The following is a 21,171-nucleotide window of genomic DNA, read 5'->3' on the forward strand; positions in this document are numbered from 1 at the left end:
AAAGTGACTGATATATAGAATACCTACACATAAATGTACATATATATATAACAAGTTAGAAAAGGCTAGTAACAATACCAATTTAAAGTCACATTTCAACATGTAAGTCTTCAAACACTATCAATGAGATGCAATTTCCTTCAGGCTTAAGGGTTTGCTTAAAATCACAATTTGTTCAAGATAATCCCAAGCTCCCAAGTAAATTTAATCAATAAACTAAAATAGGTTTTAACTATTTTAAGTCAGCTCATAACTTTTAATAGTACAAAGTAGTCACCAGATGTCTTAAAAAAAATATTACCATCTTCCTCTTCTAACTATCCCCGGATTCAAATCAATTATCTGTATCTGTGAATAAAAGCATTCCCTGTGCTATCTAAAGAAAACTAACTCCTCCAGGGATAAACATACAGTTTCAGCTAAAACACTACTCGGTGCTGTTGATGATAATTAAGATTTTAAACAGAATGAACTACATCAATTAAACCCAGGGTATACATTAACTCATTTAATCCACTGAACAACACAGAGAGGTAAGTACCAACTATTAGGTGCATTTTACAGATGAGAGACTGAGGCACGGAGCCTCACAGCCGGGAAACAAAAGAGCCAAAATTAAAATGCAGGTCTATGTGCTTAACCAGTTTGAATTAACTTAAAGGCCACTTCTCTTCTCCCTGGATTTCCCTATAGAAAATTAAAACAGAATAGTAAAAACTGCTCAGCCTTCTTTGAATTAACATTGGACATATGACACAGTTCTGGCCAACGAAATCTAGGTACCAGCCACTGAGAGCACATTGTCGACCAGAAAAAGGAAAGATTGCTGCCACCCATGGGAGACCCAGAGGGAATTTCTGCCTCCTGCCTTCAGCATACCAAAGTCCTGGCTAACAAAATAAACCCACATAGGAGACCCAGAAGGAGTTTCTGCCTCGTGGTTGACAAGCTAACCCTGCAGAGGTAAGGTCCCAGGGTCTCTCTCTATCTCTATGTATGCACATACACAGAATCCTCTATGTGACTCAGCCTTTGAACTAATGAAAAGAGAGAAAAAAGACAACGACCCCAAAGAAGCATGAGAGCCCCTTTTCCGCATGTCAAAGACATAGCAAAAAAGCATCATTCGTGCAATAGAAAGCAGGCCCTCAATAGGACCCATCTGCTAGTGCCTTCCTAAATTCCTCTTAGAAGAGAATCATGGAAGCTAAAAAGGGCTAACCAACAAGGGGATGAGATACCCTGGCAACTACAGAAATACACAGGAGATACCAACAAAGCAATACTGCTCCCAACAGAATACACCCACATTAGGTTCAGAGAAACTGTTACCCAGTTCAAGCAATCCACTTGGAAAAACAACGCATTTACAAACCCTCCTACCTCTCAATCAACACGCCTGAAGGGGAGGATTGTCAAAGAGACACAGTACAAACTCAAGGCTAATAAATACCTGAATGCCAGAGGAAAAACTCCCAAAACACACACATACACACAAAACTGAGAGCATTGCCAAGTTAAGTTCAATAACATATCCATCGATTCAAAGTTAGTTTTTCTTTCACAGAGACGGCCTTTGGTATCCACAGGCTCAAGGGTAATACAGCACTGCTGACTGCACTCAGTATACGGTACACAGGATCTCAAGGACACGTTAACCCTGCACGACGGAAACTGGCCCCTTAGAACAACATTTCTTCATGTTCCCCAAACCTTAGGCCCTAGCAATCACACTGCTTCTGTGACTCTTAAGAACTTCCATATGTAGGGCCTGGCATGGTGGCCTAGCGGCTAAAGTCCTTGTCCAATTCCAGCAGCCCCACTTCCCATCCAGCTCCCCGCCTGTGGCCTGGGAGGGCAGTCGAGGACAGCCCAGAGCCTTGGGACCTTGCACCTGCATGGGAACCTGGAAGAAGTTCTTGGCTCCTGGCTTCAGATCAGCTAAGCTGCGGTAGTGTGGCCATTTGGGGAGTGAATCATCAGACGCAAGATCTTCCTCTCTGTCTCTCCTCCTCTGTATATCTGACTTTGCAATACAAAAAAATAAATCCCTTTTTTTAAATTTTGTATGCACATGATGTGCAGCATATGTCCTTCTGTGTCTGGCATATTTTACTTGCATATCTCCAGGTTTGTGTCAAATTGCATGATTTCCGCAAATGCTATGATTTGAATGTATCGCCCATACACTGAAACTTAATACCACCACCCCCACGTCAAAAACAAAAGGAAAGAAAAAATGTAATGAGCAATGTGATAGTAGTAAGTAGGAAGACTTTAAAGATGAGATAAATTACAGAGCACAGTCCTTCATGGATAGGCTGAGGGTCCTTTAAAAAAACGGCTCAGAGCATGAATTATGAATTCAGGGCAGCATCCTGGAAGCAGAGACAGGACCCTTATCAGCCACCTACGGTAGCTAGAAGTGAACTTCTCAGGGTCCAGGACTGTGAAAACTCCACATCATTTACAAATTACCCGGTATCAGGTGCTTTGTTACAGCAGAAATAACTAAGGCATAGAACAACATTTCATTTTGGGGGCAACATTTTCTTTACCATTCAATAATCCTCAAGGATACTCAGGTTGACCCCACTCTCAGATAGTGTCAATGATGCTGTAATGAACAAGGACATATCTCACTTCCTCCAGACATATGATCATTTCGTATCCATGAAGGACTGGTTCCAGGATCCCTCAGTAAACCAAACCCTACAGAGGTTCAAGCTACTTATATAAAGGGACAGAATATTTGCATATACTATATACTTCAAATCACCCCCAAATTACAATATGATGCCTAATACAATGAAACTTTCTGGATGATTTAGAATATAAAATATAATGTAAATACTAAATAAACTGTTACAGTTTACTTACGGTCAAGCAGTATTTTGCTTATTTCATTTTTGTTTTCATCCCATGATTGGTTTAAATCAGATGTGCAGCTTGTGGCTTAAGAGGGCTATATACTCAGCAGTGGAATTCTACTTTTTTATTGCAAATCTCAATACTGTTTTCAATAATGAATTTATTTCCAAGAAAAGTGTGCTAGCATTCACTTTCTCTATGCCACCACCAACATTGGTTAGCTCCCAAAACTTTTTGTGAATGCAGAACACAATACTATCATTAAAACGAAAAAGAACTCACAAATAAAGTTCTAAATGGCACCATTCAATTTCTACAAATTAACAGACAAGACACAAAACCCAACAGCAGAAAAAATGGAAACAAATGTGAATTACTAGTTTACAGAAGGGCAAAACCTACAGCTTTTCAGGCATAAGGAAAATGTTGCAACTCATAATCCTCAAGAGCACAAAAAAAGGAGAAAAAAACACCATATCTTTATTAAATAATTACAAAATTAGAATGCCACATATATTAGGGAGAAAATGGGAAAATATGCCTCACAGAAGACTCCAACAAGCAACCTGAAAATAAGAATTCAGATACACTGACTAGCAATTCTTCACCCAAGATTATAAACTTGTACCCATCCAAGTAGACGTATGCATGTAAGTACCTGGGTATAATGGCACATCCAAAAGTTCAAAGGAAATAGAATTTTTTGAATCTAATTTAAAAATTCCGAATCCATGCATCTTTCTTCATGATATACATTTCCCTTACTCCATAAGCCTTCCTGAAGTCTCTTAGAATGCATGTACTTCAAATATTTTGCACTGAAATAAACTTAGAATGTCTGATTTTCCACAAGCTTTATGAAATAATCTTATACTTGAACACACAGATGTGTATACACACAGTATGTAAAACATCCACATTTGGTAATAAAGGAATATTTATAAAGATATTTTCAGTAGTACTGCTGTAACAGCAACAAATTAGAGGTGTCCCAGATGCTTATTATGCACACAATTGAGAAGCTGTGTGGATACACCATGCACAGTCAGAAGGAATGAACTTAAGACACGTGAGGCAACACAGCTAGTTTTGTTAAGTGAAAAAAGCACTGAGAATTAGATCTATGGAACCACAAATTCAATTTAAAACACATACACACACATATCATAGAAATGCATATATCCAAGGACAGATCTGAATCACAATAGTAAACCCAGGAAAGACTTTGACATAGGAATTAAGGAGATAGAATTCTCATTTATTTAGTTCTAAGATGTCAATAATAAAATGTACCACTGTTTACCACTGAAAAAAGAAACAATCATACCAAATACTTTCTAATCAGTTAAGACATCTGTATGCGTCACCAAAGAATTCTTAGATTAAAACAATTTTATCAAGTATCAATCTTTTGAGTATACAAAAGTACCTCAGAAAGTTTACAGAAAATGGAATTAAAAGCTAAGTTTATTCTGATGCAAAATAATTTCGGGCCCACTTTTTCACCAAGTCACTGATAAGCATGCTTTTCCACACAAAACTGTCTATTGCTTCAGTGATATTCCCATGAAGAATTCACAGCACTAATGACCCTGGTATTGCAATTTTTCACTTTTCTAAAGATTTATTCTTTTTATTTGAAATGCAGATTCACAGAAAAAGGAGGAGACACAGAGAGATCTTCATCTGCTGGTTCACTCCCCAAATGGCCACAACAGCCAGAGCTGGACCATCTGAAGCCAGGAACTGGTGTGGAATCTTAAAACGAACTACAGCCTTAAAACAACTACTAACCCTTGTCCACTGCATTCCAGAATCTCTTTCTATCCCCTAACTCTACATACAGTCAGTTCATGAAGAATAAAACAGTAATTTATTATTCTTAAAAAAAAATGTTGCTCAGACTGCAGAAAACACACTCATGACTTCAAGCAGGTAACTTCTACTTTCACATAACTGAACGAAATGACAGCCACTCCAATGTGCCCTAACCAACAGTATCTGTTAGGACTTTTACGATGCCAACATCCTGGTATAGTGGATAAAGACTCCCTTCAATGTAAGCATGCCACTGGAGTGTCTCTAAAGTTACCTCTTACACATTCCACACTGTAGAAGTTGACAGCTCACCATGGTATCTGCTCAGCAAAGCACTATTAATTGCCAGGTAAAGTCCCAGCTGCTCTGCTTCCTTCTTTCACGTCTGGAAAGGCACAAAAACATGGCCCATACTCTTCGGTCTGTACCACCCGTACAGAAGACCCAGATGGAGTTTCTGGCTCTCAGCTTCAGCCTGGCCCAGATCTGCTTCTTGCAGCTATTTGGGGAGTGAACCAACAGAAGGAGGATTAACTCTGCCTCTGACACTCTCCACCTCACATTATATTTTTAGAAAAAGTAACTTAAATGGATCATGTCCATAAGGACACCAACAATGTTACTGAAGAACTGTTTACACTAGACTACAATTTCTTAGCTGGAACACAATATGGCGAACTGAAAGGATCAATAAATTGAAGTTAAACTGTACTTAAATTGGGAATCTTGTGGACATCAAAATACTATTCAAATGTAAAGGAAAAAAACAGACCACAAGAAAGCATCATACACAATGATCTAACAGAAGATGCATAGCCTGAATAAAGAATGCATGCCAAGCAGCTTCAAGTAAAGTGCAGAGATTGGGACAGATCACATAAGATATCCAAAGGGGAAAGAAAGATGCTCAAATGAAAAATAAGCACACAAAAGCATGATCAACTTATATAATCATAAAGGTAACACAACTTATGACAGATACCACTTCATATACACAAGAATGACTAAGATTTAATATTGAAAAGATCATGTATCAATAAACATGTGAAATAACTGGAACTTTTTAATGTGATAGAGGGAAATTCAAAATGTTATAGCCACTTAATAGTTTTGCAGTCCAATACTTGTCACAGAACCTAGAGCCATCACACATTTAAACAGACGTGCCAACACAAAAACTTGAGCATGAATATTTATAACAGCTTTCCTCATAATACTCAAATATTAGAAGAAAAAAAAAACCGTCAGCTATCTTAATAAAAATACAGATTGTGTTATACTTGTAAGAGAATACTATTCAACAATTAAAAGGAAAAATTACTGATACATTCAACAGTATTGGTTATCTCAAAACAGTATACCAAATGAAAAACGCCAGCACAAAAGACCACATATACTAAACTGCACCCTGAGTATTAGACAAAGCAAAATGACAGCAATCTAAACCAGATTGCTGTCAGGTGTCAGAGGTGACAGAAACACTCTGTAGGAGAACAGACTTCCTACCACTGTCTACACCTACAATTTCACGAAACACTTGAACAGGATGATGGGACTTAGGCTGAAGGACTATACTATTGTGATAATATAGGGAAAAAGGTTCCAAGGGGGCGTAGGACGCGAAGGACAGGAATAGCAGGGCAAATCCTTGAGTCTATGCAACTAGATCATGGAAAATGATCTGTCTTCATTATGCTGCCGTTTGCAAAGGCATATTCATCTCTCAAAATTCAATGAACAATACAGTAAAACTGTTTGCTTTCGTGGCCATTGCTCTAGTATAGTAGGTGCATGAGCACCCCACAACACCCCATACAGCAAGTCCAGTGCCAGCTGCTCCGCTGCCAGCCCAGCTGCCAGCTAGTGTGCCCAGAGAGCAGCAGAACATGATCCAAGTGCTTGGGCCACTGAACCTGTGGGAGATCTGGAAGAAGCTTCTGGCTCCTGGCTTTAGACAGCCCAGCTCCAGTGATCACTGGAGGAATGAACAAGCAGATGGAAGACAGCTTTCTGTGTGACCCTCTGTCTCTGTAACTCTGATTTTTCACATAAATAAATAAATCTTCAAAATATTGGCTTCTTCTCTTTTCAACACTTTTTACAATGAATTTGCCATTATTACTGCAGAATCCCCCGCAACGGAGCAAAACCCTTTGCCAAGCTCAGAGTTAACTGAGAAAGACATCAAGAAAATGGGGGATACAGAATTCAAAACTCTTGTTATAAAACTTCTTCTCAACAATGAGAAGCATGTAAAGCAGATGTTAGGAACTTGAATTCTGCATCACAATTACTAGAACCACCATGATTCGATGTGTGGACTGAGACAAGTCCATATAAGTTATTTGGGCTTCATTTCCTCTAGTGTAAAATGGGAATGTTAATAACATTTATATGAAAAAACTGTAAGACAAGTAAATAATATAAAATCAGTCACAATGGCCGGAGCTGAGCCAATCTGAAGCCACGAGCCCAGAGCTTCTTCCGGATCACCCACACAGGTACAGCGTCCCAAAGCTTTAGGCTGTCCTCTACTATTTTCCCCGTCCAGGGATCTGGACGGGAGGAAGTAGAGCAATCAGGATATAAAATGGCACCCACAATGGATCGTGTCTCATGTGAGGCAAGGACTTTAGCCACAAGGATGCCACACTGGGCCCATCATTTTAAACTTTGTGCTTCAAGAAGTTAAATAGGGGTGGGCATGTGCCACAGTGGTTAAGTTTCTGCTCAAGTTCCAATTCTTGCACTTCTGCTAACATGCACACTGTCAGACAGTAAAGAACGGCTCGAGTACTTAGGCTTTGGCAACCACATGAGACCAGGAAGGAGATTCAAGTTCCTGGTTTGAGTCTATCCTAGCGGCGGCTATTGCAGGTTTTGGGGGAGTAAACTAGCAGACAGCAGATTTTTTTTCTTAAAGATATAAAAAAATCTCCCCAGACATATGATGTTAACAAGCCCATTCTGTCTCCTCATTTCTGAAGCTAACTGCCCTTCCTTGACCTAATTCTGAGGGGAGAGAATATCAACGCATCCGGTTGGATTATATGTTCCAACTCTGAATTTGGGGGAGCAGCCAACCCAAACTAGGAAGACAATGATTTCTTTAAGATTATACAGGAAACAGAATAAGCAGATATCAGACCATTTACTACTCCACTGAGAAATAAAGATTTAGTCAATGAATGTATAAAAAAATGAAAGAATAGCTAACTTACACAAAAAAAGAAGAAAAAAATAACTCTCATGAAAATTTTATATGTAAAGGTAGGCATTTAAGCAAATAGATTCTGGCACAAAAATTTATAAAGTCAAAAAGCTGGGGTTAGTGTGGAGGCTCTCAGGCTAATTCTCTGCCCGTAGCCTTGGCATCCCATATGGGGCTGAGTTCTTGTCCCAGCTGCTCCACTGCTGGCCCAGCTCCTCACCCAAGAAAACAGCAGCAGATGGCTCAAGAACTTGGGCCTCCACATCCACTACGGAGACCCACAAGAAGCTGCTGGTTCCTGGCTTTGGATCAACTTAGTTCCGGCCTTAATGACCATTTGTAGTGAACCAGAGGGTGGAAGATCTTTCTTTCTTTCTCTTTTCTGTAAATATACCTTTGAAATAAAAAATAGGTATCATTAAATTTTGCTTTAATGGAAAGACACAAAGCAAAGAACAAGTGAAACAAAGTCATGGCTAGGAATGTGGGGACAGAAGGATGATTCCATATGTAAATGAAAACAACCAAAATCTAAAATACATTTACTGGAATAATATAAATCATAACAAGAAAAACAATGGCTAATTATCGGGTGTTCTTTTTAAAGGTTTTCAGTCAAAGTTTTCTAAGAAACCAGGATGCGGACTCAGCTAATTACATAAAAGAGAACGCAATCATCCAGAGCAAGCCTGTACATAGGAGAAAAATGGACAAGTTTAAGGTCGCCAAGGTCACCAAGGTCGCCGTTACTCCGATCAGTAACAACTTTTGAATACAAAATGATCACCTGGTAATGTTGGCTCATTATTAGGAAAAGGAAGAAAAATCTGTTAAAGGAAAAGATAACTTCCCAAGTCATTTAGTAATGAACTAGCAATGCACAAGTCCCTGTCTCTCTATGAACTAGAATTCAGATGAGCTGTCCTGCATATTCTGCCTTGTAATCATATTCATTTTCTACATCATCTGATCCATCTAAGTTTTCTGGTGACACTGACCCTGAAGAGCTATCTGCTCGTTAGAAGGACGGTACTGAGAAGCTGTAATTTGACATCATTTTCTGCAGAGAACATTTCATCATACCTGTCATCTAAATTACATATACTTAGGAAGCAAAAGAATCAGTTTCAGTTAGTTTTTCAGATTCAAGATAGTTTTTCAATATTATTACAATAATGTAATGAATTTTAAAATTTGTTTCAGCAATGAGTACACTTTAAGTTATGCAGGTTTATATGTATAAGCTTACAAAGGTCAAAAAAGCTAATTCCTCCATTTACTTTACTATCACAGAGTAAATTATATTCCATAAATAACTTTAAAATTTATTTACTCTGATGTTCAATAAGAAAAAAAAAAAAAAAACACACAGCATATACATTGTAAGTCCGAATCTAACCCAAACTTTCATTAAAGGAACTTTATTATCATCATGATGGGTTTGATAATAACTATCATTGAACTTTGTACTTAATAGTTTGAAAAATCAACCCAGAAATGATCAAGGTATTTAATCTTTAATGCCAAACATAGTTAATAATACTAGATGTCCAGAATGGTAGGTTGAGGACTACAATAAAAACCTGCTGAGTATTTAATATCTGCCATCATGCAAAGAGAATGGCAGAGTCACCTTTCATGGTACTAAGAGAAACAATACTGTCAGGTTTATTCAAAGATCCAAAGGCTTTATCCACATCACAGTATGGGATGCTTGAGGATACTGATACAGGGTCTAGTCTGAGGCGTAACAGGCGGTCACATACGGACTTAGTGCTAGATCTATGCAATGCTGACCCTCTTCCGTCATGCAGATAACTGCACCACAAGGAGTTTACTGTGTGCTTGCAAAACTTTATGGAAAATGTAATTGAGAGATACATTTATTTATTTTGTGCAAAATTTTTTAAGTTTTACAGGTTTTTTCATAATATAATTTCTATTAACTTTTTGAAGACTCCTGATATATACAGGCTTCAAAAATTTTTACACTAAAGAAAGGTGATCTTAAACTCCATTTTCTGTAAGCTTTGTGGAGTACCACTCTACACACTTCCTCTGCTACTCGGAGAAAAACGGTCACTGGAAACAGCTGGAAAAGCTAGGGCAGAGGCAGTAGTCACAGAGTATAACAGAGGAGCCAGAACAGAAGGTAGCATTCCCCAAAAATAGGCTAGGCTAACGTAAGTGAAACATGTAAGAAAAACAGGGAAAAGTCAAAGTCACAAAGACTTTGTTACTGAAAATTTAGCCACCATAAAGCTAACTGCTACTCACTCCCATACTACAGGTTGCCCACCTCTAGTTCCCACACCACAATACACTCCCCATCCTTTGTATGAAATATTAAAAGTATAAATTCCCCAAATATTAACTCTGCAATATAAGCTTACTTTCCTATATAAGAAACCCCACCGTGCACCCCTGGCATTCAATACATGACTTATAAATCAGTTGTTATTAGGAGGGCAAACTATATTACCAACTGGTCACCCTACTCTTAATTCTGATTATGGCACTAGGGATGCATGCCAATACGGAGGAGGACTGGTTAGGGATAAAAATATTTATCTGAAATAGCTGCCTCCTTCCACATATTCCATTTTAAGAATCAACAGGCTAGATATAAGTACTTAACGTATAAATGCATTATTTCCCAAGGATATTCAAAGATAACTATAAATTTAAAATGTTGAGATCAAGTTTTCATTTTGTTAAAGATTTATTTACTTTTATTGGAAAGCCAGATTTATAGAGAGGAGAGACAGAAAGATCTCCCATCAGCTGGCTCACTCCCCAAGTGGTCACAAAGACTGGCACTGAGCTGATCTGAAGCCAGGAGCCAGGAGCTTCTTCCTGGTCTCCCACGCGGGTGGCAGGGTCCCAAGGCTTTGGGCTGTCCTCTACTGCTTTCCCAGGCCACAAGCAGGGAGCTGGCAGGAAAGCAGAGCAGCCAGCACATAAACCGGCACCCTATGGGATGCCTGGGAGTTAACTAGTAGATGGAAGAGCTTTATGTTTTCCTCTCTATAGATCTGACTTTCCAACAAAAATAAATAAATCTTTTTAAAAATGTTTTTTCTTGGGGCCCGGGGCGGTGGCACAGTGGTTAAGGTCCTCGCCTTGCACGCCCGGGGTCCCATATGGGTGCCGGTTCTAATCCCGGCAGCCCTGCTTCCCATCCAGCTCCCTGCCTGTGGCCTGGGAAAGCAGTAGAGGACAGCCCAAAGCCTTGGGAACCTGCCACCCGCGTGGGAGACCCGGAAGAGGCTCCTGGCTTCGGATGGGCATAGTATCGGCCCGTTGCGCTCACTTGGGGAGTGAATCATTGGACGGAAGATCTTCCTCTCTGTCTCTCCTCTCTGTATATTTGCCTTTCCAACGAAAAAATAATAAAAATAAATCTTTAAAAAAATATATAATGAATTATAACCATCTCAGCTTGGGCCTCACTTGGCTCTGAAGGCACAGAAGAATCTGGGACTAGTTAAGCTTGACTCTGAGGCAAAACCAACCACTGAGAGCCATTTAGAAATGAAATTCATTTCTTGCTTTTTGCCTAATTCTCATCCTACTATCCTAACAGCCTGGCCAAAATCAAAGCTGGCTTAACAACAGAAAAAAGGCTCATTAATTAATCCCGTTGAATATTCAAACTCGCCAGAAAAAAGAAGTAATAGACCAATAAGGTTCCTAGAGAGAAAATGAAATATTCAGAGTTTTTAGCTAACTATTTTTATTGAAGCTTTCCACTGCAGCGAATAAGTCTAGGGAACATGATTAGAACTCAAAATTGGACTGGAAATTTTTTTAATTAGGTGACAAATTAAAATTTTGATAAAGCGATAACAGTGTCACCTGCTCCTATAAGCTAGTTACAGTAGAGTGAACACTTGCAGGGTGCCCAGCAGAAAGCGACTGTCACACAAGGAACTGCTGATGCACGGCCACTGTCCTCACTCTTCCTCAGTGACCCGCAAGATGTGGCATGTTTGCTCTTTGTCTACTGACAACTGACATGAAAGGTATTTACAAAGTGCTATCTTGTGCCCCTCCCCACTGTGTCCCCATCTCCCACCTCAGGGTGTGACACTGTCAGGGCTGGGAAGCACCGCTTAGCCCAGCCACAGACGCTGCAACGAAAAGGGGAACTAAGTGGGAATCTAAAACAACTTCTGGCAAAGGTCGAATTACAAATTAGGACACCGTTTTCCTGCAGGAAGCAGCATCTGCACACCCTAATCGATCAACCTTTCTGATCATTTCTATTCCCACGTGTTCACTAGCAATCCTGATCACCTTCAGCCCTGAAGGCAAGCAACTTCCCCCGAGAGAGCGCAAGCCAACTCCCTGGGTCCACTATCAACAACTTCATCTGCAGGAATGGCGCAAAGCCCTGTGAGTTCCTCATCAGTTCAACGCAGCTACCGGCTCATCCTCCCGACATAACTACAGCCAGTTAAAATCTTGCAAACCACAATCAGCAAGACAATCTACTCCCTTTCAAAGTAACTAATTTTCTCTGTGTCAAGAGGGGACTGCCTGCTACTGTGTATCCGTCAAAGTGCAACTCCGGCCACAAAGTGTCTACAACATGTAACATTCCCCAAGTTTCAGGATGCTGTGGTACCCAGGGCAGTACACATACACCTGCCAGACAGCTAATACTCCATCAGTGCCGCTCCTTCTTGCAGGGGATTCAGCTAACAAGCAGGCTGTTTGGTGAGCAGACTTAAAACCCAGCGCCCGGCCCTTGGAGACGGGTAAGCAGAGAGATTTACACAATGGATACTTACACTAAACCCTAGCTGTTCCGATTCTCGCATCACCCACCACGCTGTTATTAAGCAAATCCGCGCCAGCCAGCTCCACCCCTCAGCAGCCTGAACCTCTCCCCACCCAAGGCGCGGTCGCTGACCCGGTGCCCAACCTTCCAGACCCCACTTTCCCCGGTGGCACAAGCCACCACCGACGCGAGCCTTCCACGCGTGCCTCCGCCCGCATCTGCTGTTCCCCGGCGTCCCTCTCTCTTCCTGCTCCCCAGCCCGGCCCCGCGGGCCACCCGGGGACGGAGCCTCCCCACGGGGCCAGGCGCAAAGCGGGGCCGCCCGCCGCAAACCCACCAGACGAAGTCGTTGCTTTTGTCCTCGTACGAGTTGAGCAGCCCGTTGCAGAGGGGCGCTAGCAGAGGCCGCTTCCTGCTGCTGCTGCTGCTGCTGCCGCCGCCGCCGCTCAGGCCCGAGCCTCCGCCGCCTCCGCCGGCCCCGGCGCTGGGCCTGGCCGCACAGCTCAGCCTGCCGCCGCCCGACACGGCGGCCGCCACCAGCACGGGCCGCGCCGGGGCCCCGAGGCCGCCCGAGCCCGCGGCCTGCGCCGGCCCGCCGGTCCCCAGCGCCGCCGCGGCCGCCGAGGGCGGAGACGGCGACGAGGACAGGGACGACGAGGCGGAAGTCACCGACGAGGCCGCCGAGGAGCCGGGGCTCGTCCCCGCGGAGCCCGAGCCGGCCTGGCGGCTGCCGGACATGCTGCCTCCCTCCCCTCCGGCCGGCGCTCGGAGGAGAGGGCTCGCGACCCTCCGCCGCCGCGCCCGCCCTCGGCCTCAGCGCATCTTGAGGACGCGCGCCGCGCCGGGAGGAGGGGCTGAGGAACAATAAAGTTGCCTCTCTTTTTCTTTTTTTTTTTTTTTTTTTTTTTTTTTGCAGGCGGCCACCCCGCGGCGCGCGACGCGAGGGGGCGGAGGAGAGGGCCGCCGCGGCGGGGAAGCCAGTCCGGCCCGGGCAGCCGCCGCCGCCGCCGCCGCAGCCAACCCCGGCGCGCCCCGGCCGGCCGTGCGCGCGCGCCAGCGGCGGAAGGGGCGGGCGCGGCGCGGCCACACGGCCCGGGCGCGCTCGGCCGGCGACGGCGGCCCACCGGGGGCTCCCCGGCCCGCGGCTGTGTGGGTCCGTGACGTAGGCGAGGAAAGGGTTCGAGAAGAGTGGGAGGAACGGCTTTCTGGAAGGACGGCTGGAGAGGCGGGGGTCGGGGGGGGGGGAGAAGCGCGCCCAAGAGCGACTGCGCACGCGCGCCGCTCGCGTGGGGCGGGAGGGGTCCCTCAGTGTGTCGGAGCCCGGCTGCAGGGCGCATGCGTGCGAGGGGCCGCGCCGCGTTCTCGAACGGCGAGCGGGAGAGGCAGGCAGGCGGCGCGGCCCGCCGGCCGGGGAGCCGTGTGTTCTGAGGTAGGAGCGCGGCCCCCGGACCCGGGCTGCCGGCGGGAAGAGCCCTGGGCCAGACTTACCACGTTCCCTGTGGGCCGAGGCCGGTGGCTGCCTCAGTGCTGTGAGCAGCGGACGGAGGTGGCAGGTGGTCAGTGTGCGCTGTTACTGTCCCCTAGTGGGAAGAGCTTCCCGAGTGTAACCGAGTGTAACCGAGTGTGTCAGATTCCCCGTTGCCAGCACGCGGAGCAGCAGAGCGGGCCTCGCCAGCGTCCGAGCACGTGCCCTTCGGGGCAGGCTTGTCCGCAACGCTGAAATCCGCGGGTTGCTGGAAAACGGCTAAAACCCGGGAAGATGGGAGTTAGAAGCCACTGCCCTTACCCTCGAGCTTTTTCTCAGCGTGGTGCCAGGTCCTGGTGCTGATGGAAGCCGCTCGCCCTGCCCGGCGCAGGACCCGGGGTGCCTGGGACAGCAGCCGGCCCTGTGCTGGGCAGCGAGCGTCCGAGGCAGCTGCTCTGCCACTGGCACTGCCAGCCCAGGGGCTGCCCGCTGCTGGGCACATGGGCAGTGCTTCGGAAAACAGCTCTTGTAAGAAAACCTGGCCTTCTCTAACCCTTTGTGCTTTTTGTTTTTTCAGATTTATTTTTATTGCAAAGTCAATATACAGAGAGGAGCAGAGACAGAGAGGAAGATCTTCCAACCGTTGATTCACTCCCCAAGCGGCCGCAACAGCTGGAGCTGAGCTGATCCAAAGCCAGGAGCCAGGAGCTTCTTCCTGGTCTCCCACGTGGGTGCAGGGTCCCAAGGCTTTGGGCCGTCCTCGACTGCTTTCCCAGACCACAGGCAGGGAGCTGGCAGGGAAGCGGAGCAACCAGGGTATGAACCGATGCCCATATGGGATCCAGGCACATGCACGGCGAGGACTTTAGCTGCTAGGCTACCCCGCCAGGCCCTACTGTTTGTTTTAAACTTCACTCTTGAGACTCAGTGGGAGTCCTCCTGACAGTCCTCCGCACGGCTCCTCCCACCTTCCCTTTGTGCCACGGGGTGTTTTATGTGCACTGGTGACTTTGCACTTCGTAACTGTCTGTCTTCATTAGGTCTGTCAGCTTGTGCTGGTAGACATGGGACCTGGCCTGGGATGGGTCCTTATAAACCGTTCTTTGCCAGTTAACATGAATCACCTAGTGATCAACTCATTTTTTATGTTTATTGTCTGTCTTTCCAACTAAGTTTTTAGCTCTGTGACAGCAGGGAGCATGTGATTTTTCAATGGGCATTCAGTGATTATTTGAAGACGGAATGCATAAATGAGTGAATGATGAAGGTTTATTAGACACCCACTGTGCCTAAGCCTGGATCCACAAGAAAAAGACATGGCTCCTATATGCAGGAAGTCGGTGAAATAATGCAAGACTTAGAAAAAAAACATCCAAGAGCTTGTGCTAAATGTTTAATAAATGAGGTAGAAACATCACTGAAGCAAGAAAAAGGCCAGAGGTATAATTAAAGTCATGAGCCCAGGAAGAAAGGAAACAGACAAGGCTTGTAGCAAATTCAGAGATATGTGTGATGGAGGAAGAAGAGGCTGAAAGTCTCTTCCTTGTATATGCCAGGATCCCATTTGAGCACTGGTTCTAATCCCGGCGGCCCTACTTCCCCTGCAGCTCCCTGCCTGTGACCTGGGAAAGCAGTTGAGGACGACCCAAAGCCTCAGGACTCTGCACCAGCTTGGGAGACCCAGAAGAGGCTCTTGGCTCAGGCCTTCAGATTAGCTCAGCTCCGATTGTTGGGGTTGCTTGGGGAGTGAATCAACAGGTGGAAGATCTTCCTCTCTGTCTCTCCTCTTTTCTCTATATCTGACTTTACAATAAAAATAAATAAAAATCTTTAAGAAGTGTGGCAAACATGTAGGTTGTTGATAGTGGGGGATGCTGCGTTTGAGTATATGGTACACCTTGTACAACTCCACAATTTTGGTTTTGTAAGTTTAAACTATTCTGAAATAAAAATGTTCTGAAATATATTTTAAAATAATATTTTAAAGACTTGAATTTTCAACAGATTAATTGTTGAGAGAGGTGGCAGATTAGGAACAGAAAAATTACAGCCGTACATAAATGGTATGATTCTAGATTAGAAGTGACAGGGAAAGTAAAATATTCTGAAACCTGTGCTAAGCATGAGATCTTGTGCTAACTCCGTGCAGGAATCTCAGCTCCTTGAGGGCATTGCCCAGGCTTGTCTTACACATCACCGTCTCTTCCTGGCTTGGCGCCTTGGCCCGTAAGGGAATTGAGTACAAATGATGGCCACGAGAGGAAGCGGTCACTGCAGAGATTTCGTTTGTGCTATCACTATGCTAGAGTTAGAGACATCTAGTGGTGGTGCGTGTGCTAAGTGAGTCTGGAACGGGGCAGTGTTGTGTTGCGTATGCCCAGGCAGCATTCCAGAACATGAGACCGAAAGAGAAAGTAAATGAGAGAAGTACCTGGAGGTCAGTAAGTCCATCAGAGACCAGGCTCTTCTTACTGTTATTACTTACTGATGCCTGCAAACACTAGTCTGCGGAAGATTGTTCTAGAAAGTCTGTTAACTGCAGATCCCGGAGCTCCACCTCCAGATTGTCTGACTGTAAAGGTAGGCTAGAACTCGTGTGTGTGTGCCAACACCTGGGGGAATCTGATGCCAGTGGCTAACCCTCTGCAATCACTGAGTGATAATGTACAGAAATGTAAACCATGTGGGTGAGATAGTCTCCTCCTTCCTGATGGCCTATTCACATAGCCTGAAGTAGCCGTCTCCAAGGGAGCAGAAATCATCAGTGCTTGGAATCTATCTTCAGGAAAATCTAAAATCGGAAAAGGAAGTTGAAGGTATGTGATGCAATGCAATTTCCTTTTTACACCAGAGAACTACGTTTGGAAATGCACAGATCTTATTAGTTTCCCAGGCAAGCTATTCTGGGAAAGCAGAAGCGAAAAGAGGAAACAGCACAATACACAGAGAAGAAAATCAGGCAATTCGGGGGAATAGCAAATGGGAAAACAAGAAGCAGGAAGAAATAAAGTAATGTAAAATTAAATCTGAGTCCAAACAGTTAATCATATTATTGAATATATTGATCCTGTTAACCACAAAAATGACCAGATGAAATCTAAACTCTGGAAGGAATTAAGGTGGGATATAGTCATTAGCAAGAGGATTTCCAAGACATGAATGTCTGTGGAAAAAATGGAATTAAAGCGTGTTTATTTGGGTTAGGCATAATGGCGCAGTGGCTAAATCCTTGCCTTGAATGCACCAGTATTCCATATGGGCACTAGTTCCTGTCCCAGCTGCTTCAGTTCCCACCCAACTCCCTGCTTGTGGCCTTGGAAAACAGTGGAGGACGGCCCAAAGCCTTAGAACATGCACCCACGTGGGAGGCCCAGAAGAGGCTCCAGGCTTCAAATCTGCTCAGCTCTGGCTGTTGTGGACACTTTGGGAGTGAACCAGCAGACAGAAGATCTTTTCTCTCTGTCTCTCCTCTGTGTTAAGTCTGACTTTCCAATAAAAATAAATAAAATCTTTAAAAATAATGAAATAAAGTGTATTTATTTAAATGCAAAAAAAAAAATCCACCTGCAATCATGAATAGTCTTTTCAAAGTAAATAAATTTCCATGAATTGCTTGAAGATACCTTGTATGTGTGGATTTAAAAATGTTCTTGTGCCAGGCCTGGCACCAGTGGCTGAATCTTCACCTCGCACACACCAGGATCCCATATGGGCACCAGTTTTTGTCCCTGCCGTTTCCCCTGGGAATACAGTGGAAGACAGCCCAAAGCCTTGGAACCCTGCAGTCTCCTGGTTCCTGGCTTCAGATTGGCTCAGGTCTAGCCATTGTGACCACCTGGGAGTTAACTAGTAGATGGAAGAGCTTTATGTTTTCCTCTCTGTAGATCTGACTTTCCAACAAAAATAAATAAATCTTTTTAAAAATGTTTTTTCTTGGGGCCCGGAGCGGTGGCGCAGTGGTTAAGGTCCTCACCTTGCACGCCCGGGATCCCATATGGGCACTGGTTCTAAACCCAGCAACCCCAGTTCCCATCCAGCTCCCTGCCTGTGGCCTGGGAAAGCAGTCGAGGACGGCCCAAAGCCTTGGGACCCTGCACCCGCGCGGGAGACCCAGAAGAGGCTCCTGGCTTTGGATTAGCATAGCACTGGCCTTTGCGCTCACTTGGGGAGTGAATCATTGGACGGAAGATCTTCCTCTCTGTATATCTGCCTTTCCAATAAAAAAGTTTTTTCTTGTACCAAAATAAACCGAACCATTCCATTTTCTATGAATTTTTTATTTTCTAGTGTTTTTTTTTCTAATTTTTACTTATATGAAAGCCTTACAGAGGTAGATAAATTCTTCCATCCTCTGACTGATCACACAGATGGCCTCAGTGGCCTTGGATGGACCAAGCCAAATCCAGGGGCCAGGAACCACTCCCAGGTGGGTGGGAGCAGTGTGTGTTCCCAGAACATCTGCTGTTTCCGTTGGGCATAAGCAGGGAGCCAGTACGAGCCACAGAGATGAGGGGCTGCAGCATGTTGGGCTAGTCTTCCATGCAAACTGGTAGGGTAGCATCCGGATCTACAAAAACCAGTTCAACTTGCCTGTCTTGCCCACATGTTCTGATTGGAATCCGTGTTTCAAAGACAGTTGAAAATTTCCATCTTGTGCCCTTGGGTAAAGAGTGTCCTTCCTCATTGCCAGGCTTCTCTGAGCCTAGAATGGGAAGTGGTTATGTGACACCACACTCAAGTCCCAGCTGGGAAGCACTTCCTGGAGAAGGGGTCATTTCACTGATAGGCTGAAAGGAGAATGATGGCTTCCAACTTGTGACTACAAGGTGGCTTCCTGCCTAACTCATTTCATTCCTCCTTCAGAGATTTCCAGTCCTTCACCTACAGGGCTATTGAAGGATGCAAATTCATCTCAGCTTTGGTATCTGCTTCCTGTTGATTAGGGATAGAGGCTTTGCCTAATGCTGGTTGAAAATCTTCCTGTCTCATCTAATAGATCCGTGTCAATAACCAGAGAATTTCCTGTTAGTGTCGATATCTGTTTCCTCCAAATGATCCTCATTGCTCTGAGAAGTTGCTGGATTTTTTTTTTTTTGCCTTTGGGAGATGTGTTTGAAGTCTTCAGTTGGTTCACTGGCTTAGGCAGACCCACCTTTCATGCACACCTGGGTTAGTTCTCCTTTGCACTAGAGTCTACAAATGAAGTGTGTGTGCAATGTCAGGACTTAACTGCACAGTCTTGTCCCTCGTATCCTGCATTCCCAAGGTGGGCAATGTCAACAGGACATGGACACATGGCTGCTTGCTGCTGCCCCTCCCCACCAGACACTGGATGCTCTTCCCAGCCAGCTGGCCACAGGGCTACATTGGGTGCTGGTGACCCCCTTGTGTGCTGCGCATAATCCTCCAAGGTCTTCACAATGGTCCTCCCACCTGGGCTGGTCTCAGCCCCTCAGCCATGCTCATTTCAGACCCTCAGCACCAAGGCACTCCCCGATCTGGGCTGACCACTGCCTGCATGCGGCCGGGGCACCTACCTGCTGCTCAGGCTGTGTCTCCCGGGAAAAGAAGGAAAGGAAAGCAAAGGAGAAGGGAGAAGGAAGCTTATTTTCTGGTTTTGTTTTTGAAAGATATTTATGTTAAAAGTATAGTTGCAGAGAGAGGAGAGAGAAATCTCCCATCCTGCGTCTCCCTCCCCAGTGGCTGATGCTGGGACTTCATTTGGATCTCCCACGTGAGTAAGTGCAGGGAACCAAGCACCATGTGTCAGTCAGCTGTCTTCTCAGGCAGGGACCTGGATGGGCATGGAGCAGCCAGGACACAAAACAGGGCTCGTATTGGATGTTTGTATCACAGGGTATCTTGACACACCTCACCAGCACTAACAATCACATTTCCAGTTGCGGCTTCATTTGCTTACTTATGTGTTTATTCTTGAGGGAGAGCCATTGAGAGTCAGTTCCGTCTGCTCACTCACTCACCAGATGCCCCCAGTACCTGGCACTGAGCCGGGGCTGAAGCCAGGGGCCTGAATGCTAATCCTACATGAGTGATAAGAACTCAATTACTTGTTTATTTAAATAGTCTTTATTCATAGATGATATGACACAGGAAATTCAGTGGAATCTGTGTGAAGTTAACAACCTCTATGATGTGAAATCATTATCCAATGTTCAATTGTATTTTCATGTACTATCAATTAGCAATTGGAAATTGAAAGAAGAAAATGCCATTTATAAAATTTTTTTTTAAATATTTATTTATTGGAAAGGCAGATATACAGAGAGGAGGAGAGACAGAGAGGAAGATCTTCCATCCAATGATTCACTCCCCAAGTGAGCGCAACAGGCCGATGCTATGCTGATCCGAAGCCAGAATCCAGGAACTTCTTCCAGGTCTCCCACACGGGTGCAAAGTCCCAAAGCTTTGGACCATCCTCAACTGCCTTCCCAGGCCACAAGCAGGGAGCTGGATGGGAAGTGGGGCTGCCGGGTTTAGAACCAGCACCCATATGGGATCCCAGCCGCTAGGCCACACCGCCGGGCCCCATTTATAAAATCTTATAGCACCAAAATGTTAGCTTTATCAGAAGATTTGTACAATAAAAACAAAAAATAGTTACAATCCTGAGACAAAAATGTATCTTGATCATAGTCAAAAGCCTCCAGAGCCTATGGAATTGTATCATCAGATACAAAATTAAAAAAAAAAAAAAAGAACTCAGTTACTTGTACCATAGTCTGAATTAACAGAAAGGTTGAATCAGAAGCTTGAACCAGGAATCAAACCCAGGAACTCCAAAATGATATGTAGTCATCCTGATTACTGCACAAAATTCCTGTCCTTGATGCAGCCTCATGTTTCTGAGATATTCCAGTGTGATACATAAGGCTGCTGGTTTCCATCCATGGCTAGCCTGCCCTTGCTTAAACAGCCTCCACAAAGACCTTCCTTTGCAAGGCTTCATCTGCCCAGCTCACCTGCAGAGCTTACCACCTACTTTCCCTGCTTGCTGTCTTA

At 44.6% G+C, this 21,171-nt stretch overlaps 1 protein-coding gene across 2 annotated transcripts in view; it reads right to left on the minus strand.

The window, feature by feature from the left end:
- COP1 (COP1 E3 ubiquitin ligase) overlaps positions 1 to 13,456 on the minus strand; it is a 132,002-nt gene extending 118,546 nt beyond the window's left edge. Inside the window, exon 1 of one of the 2 annotated variants that reach the window (XM_040984307.1) lies at positions 13,024 to 13,456. In XM_040984307.1, the coding sequence (XP_040840241.1) occupies positions 13,024 to 13,424 (401 nt within the window). In that variant the 5' untranslated portion in view covers positions 13,425 to 13,456. The remainder of the gene's footprint in view (positions 1 to 13,023) is intronic. The other variant, XM_040984306.1, reaches the window with a different exon arrangement.
- Between the last annotated feature and the right edge of the window lie 7,715 nt (positions 13,457 to 21,171).

The sequence above is a fragment of the Ochotona curzoniae genome, unplaced genomic scaffold (genome assembly GCF_017591425.1).
Source record: "Ochotona curzoniae isolate NIBS_2020 unplaced genomic scaffold, NIBS_Ocur_1.0 contig_4105, whole genome shotgun sequence".
Taxonomy (NCBI): Eukaryota; Metazoa; Chordata; class Mammalia; order Lagomorpha; family Ochotonidae; genus Ochotona; species Ochotona curzoniae.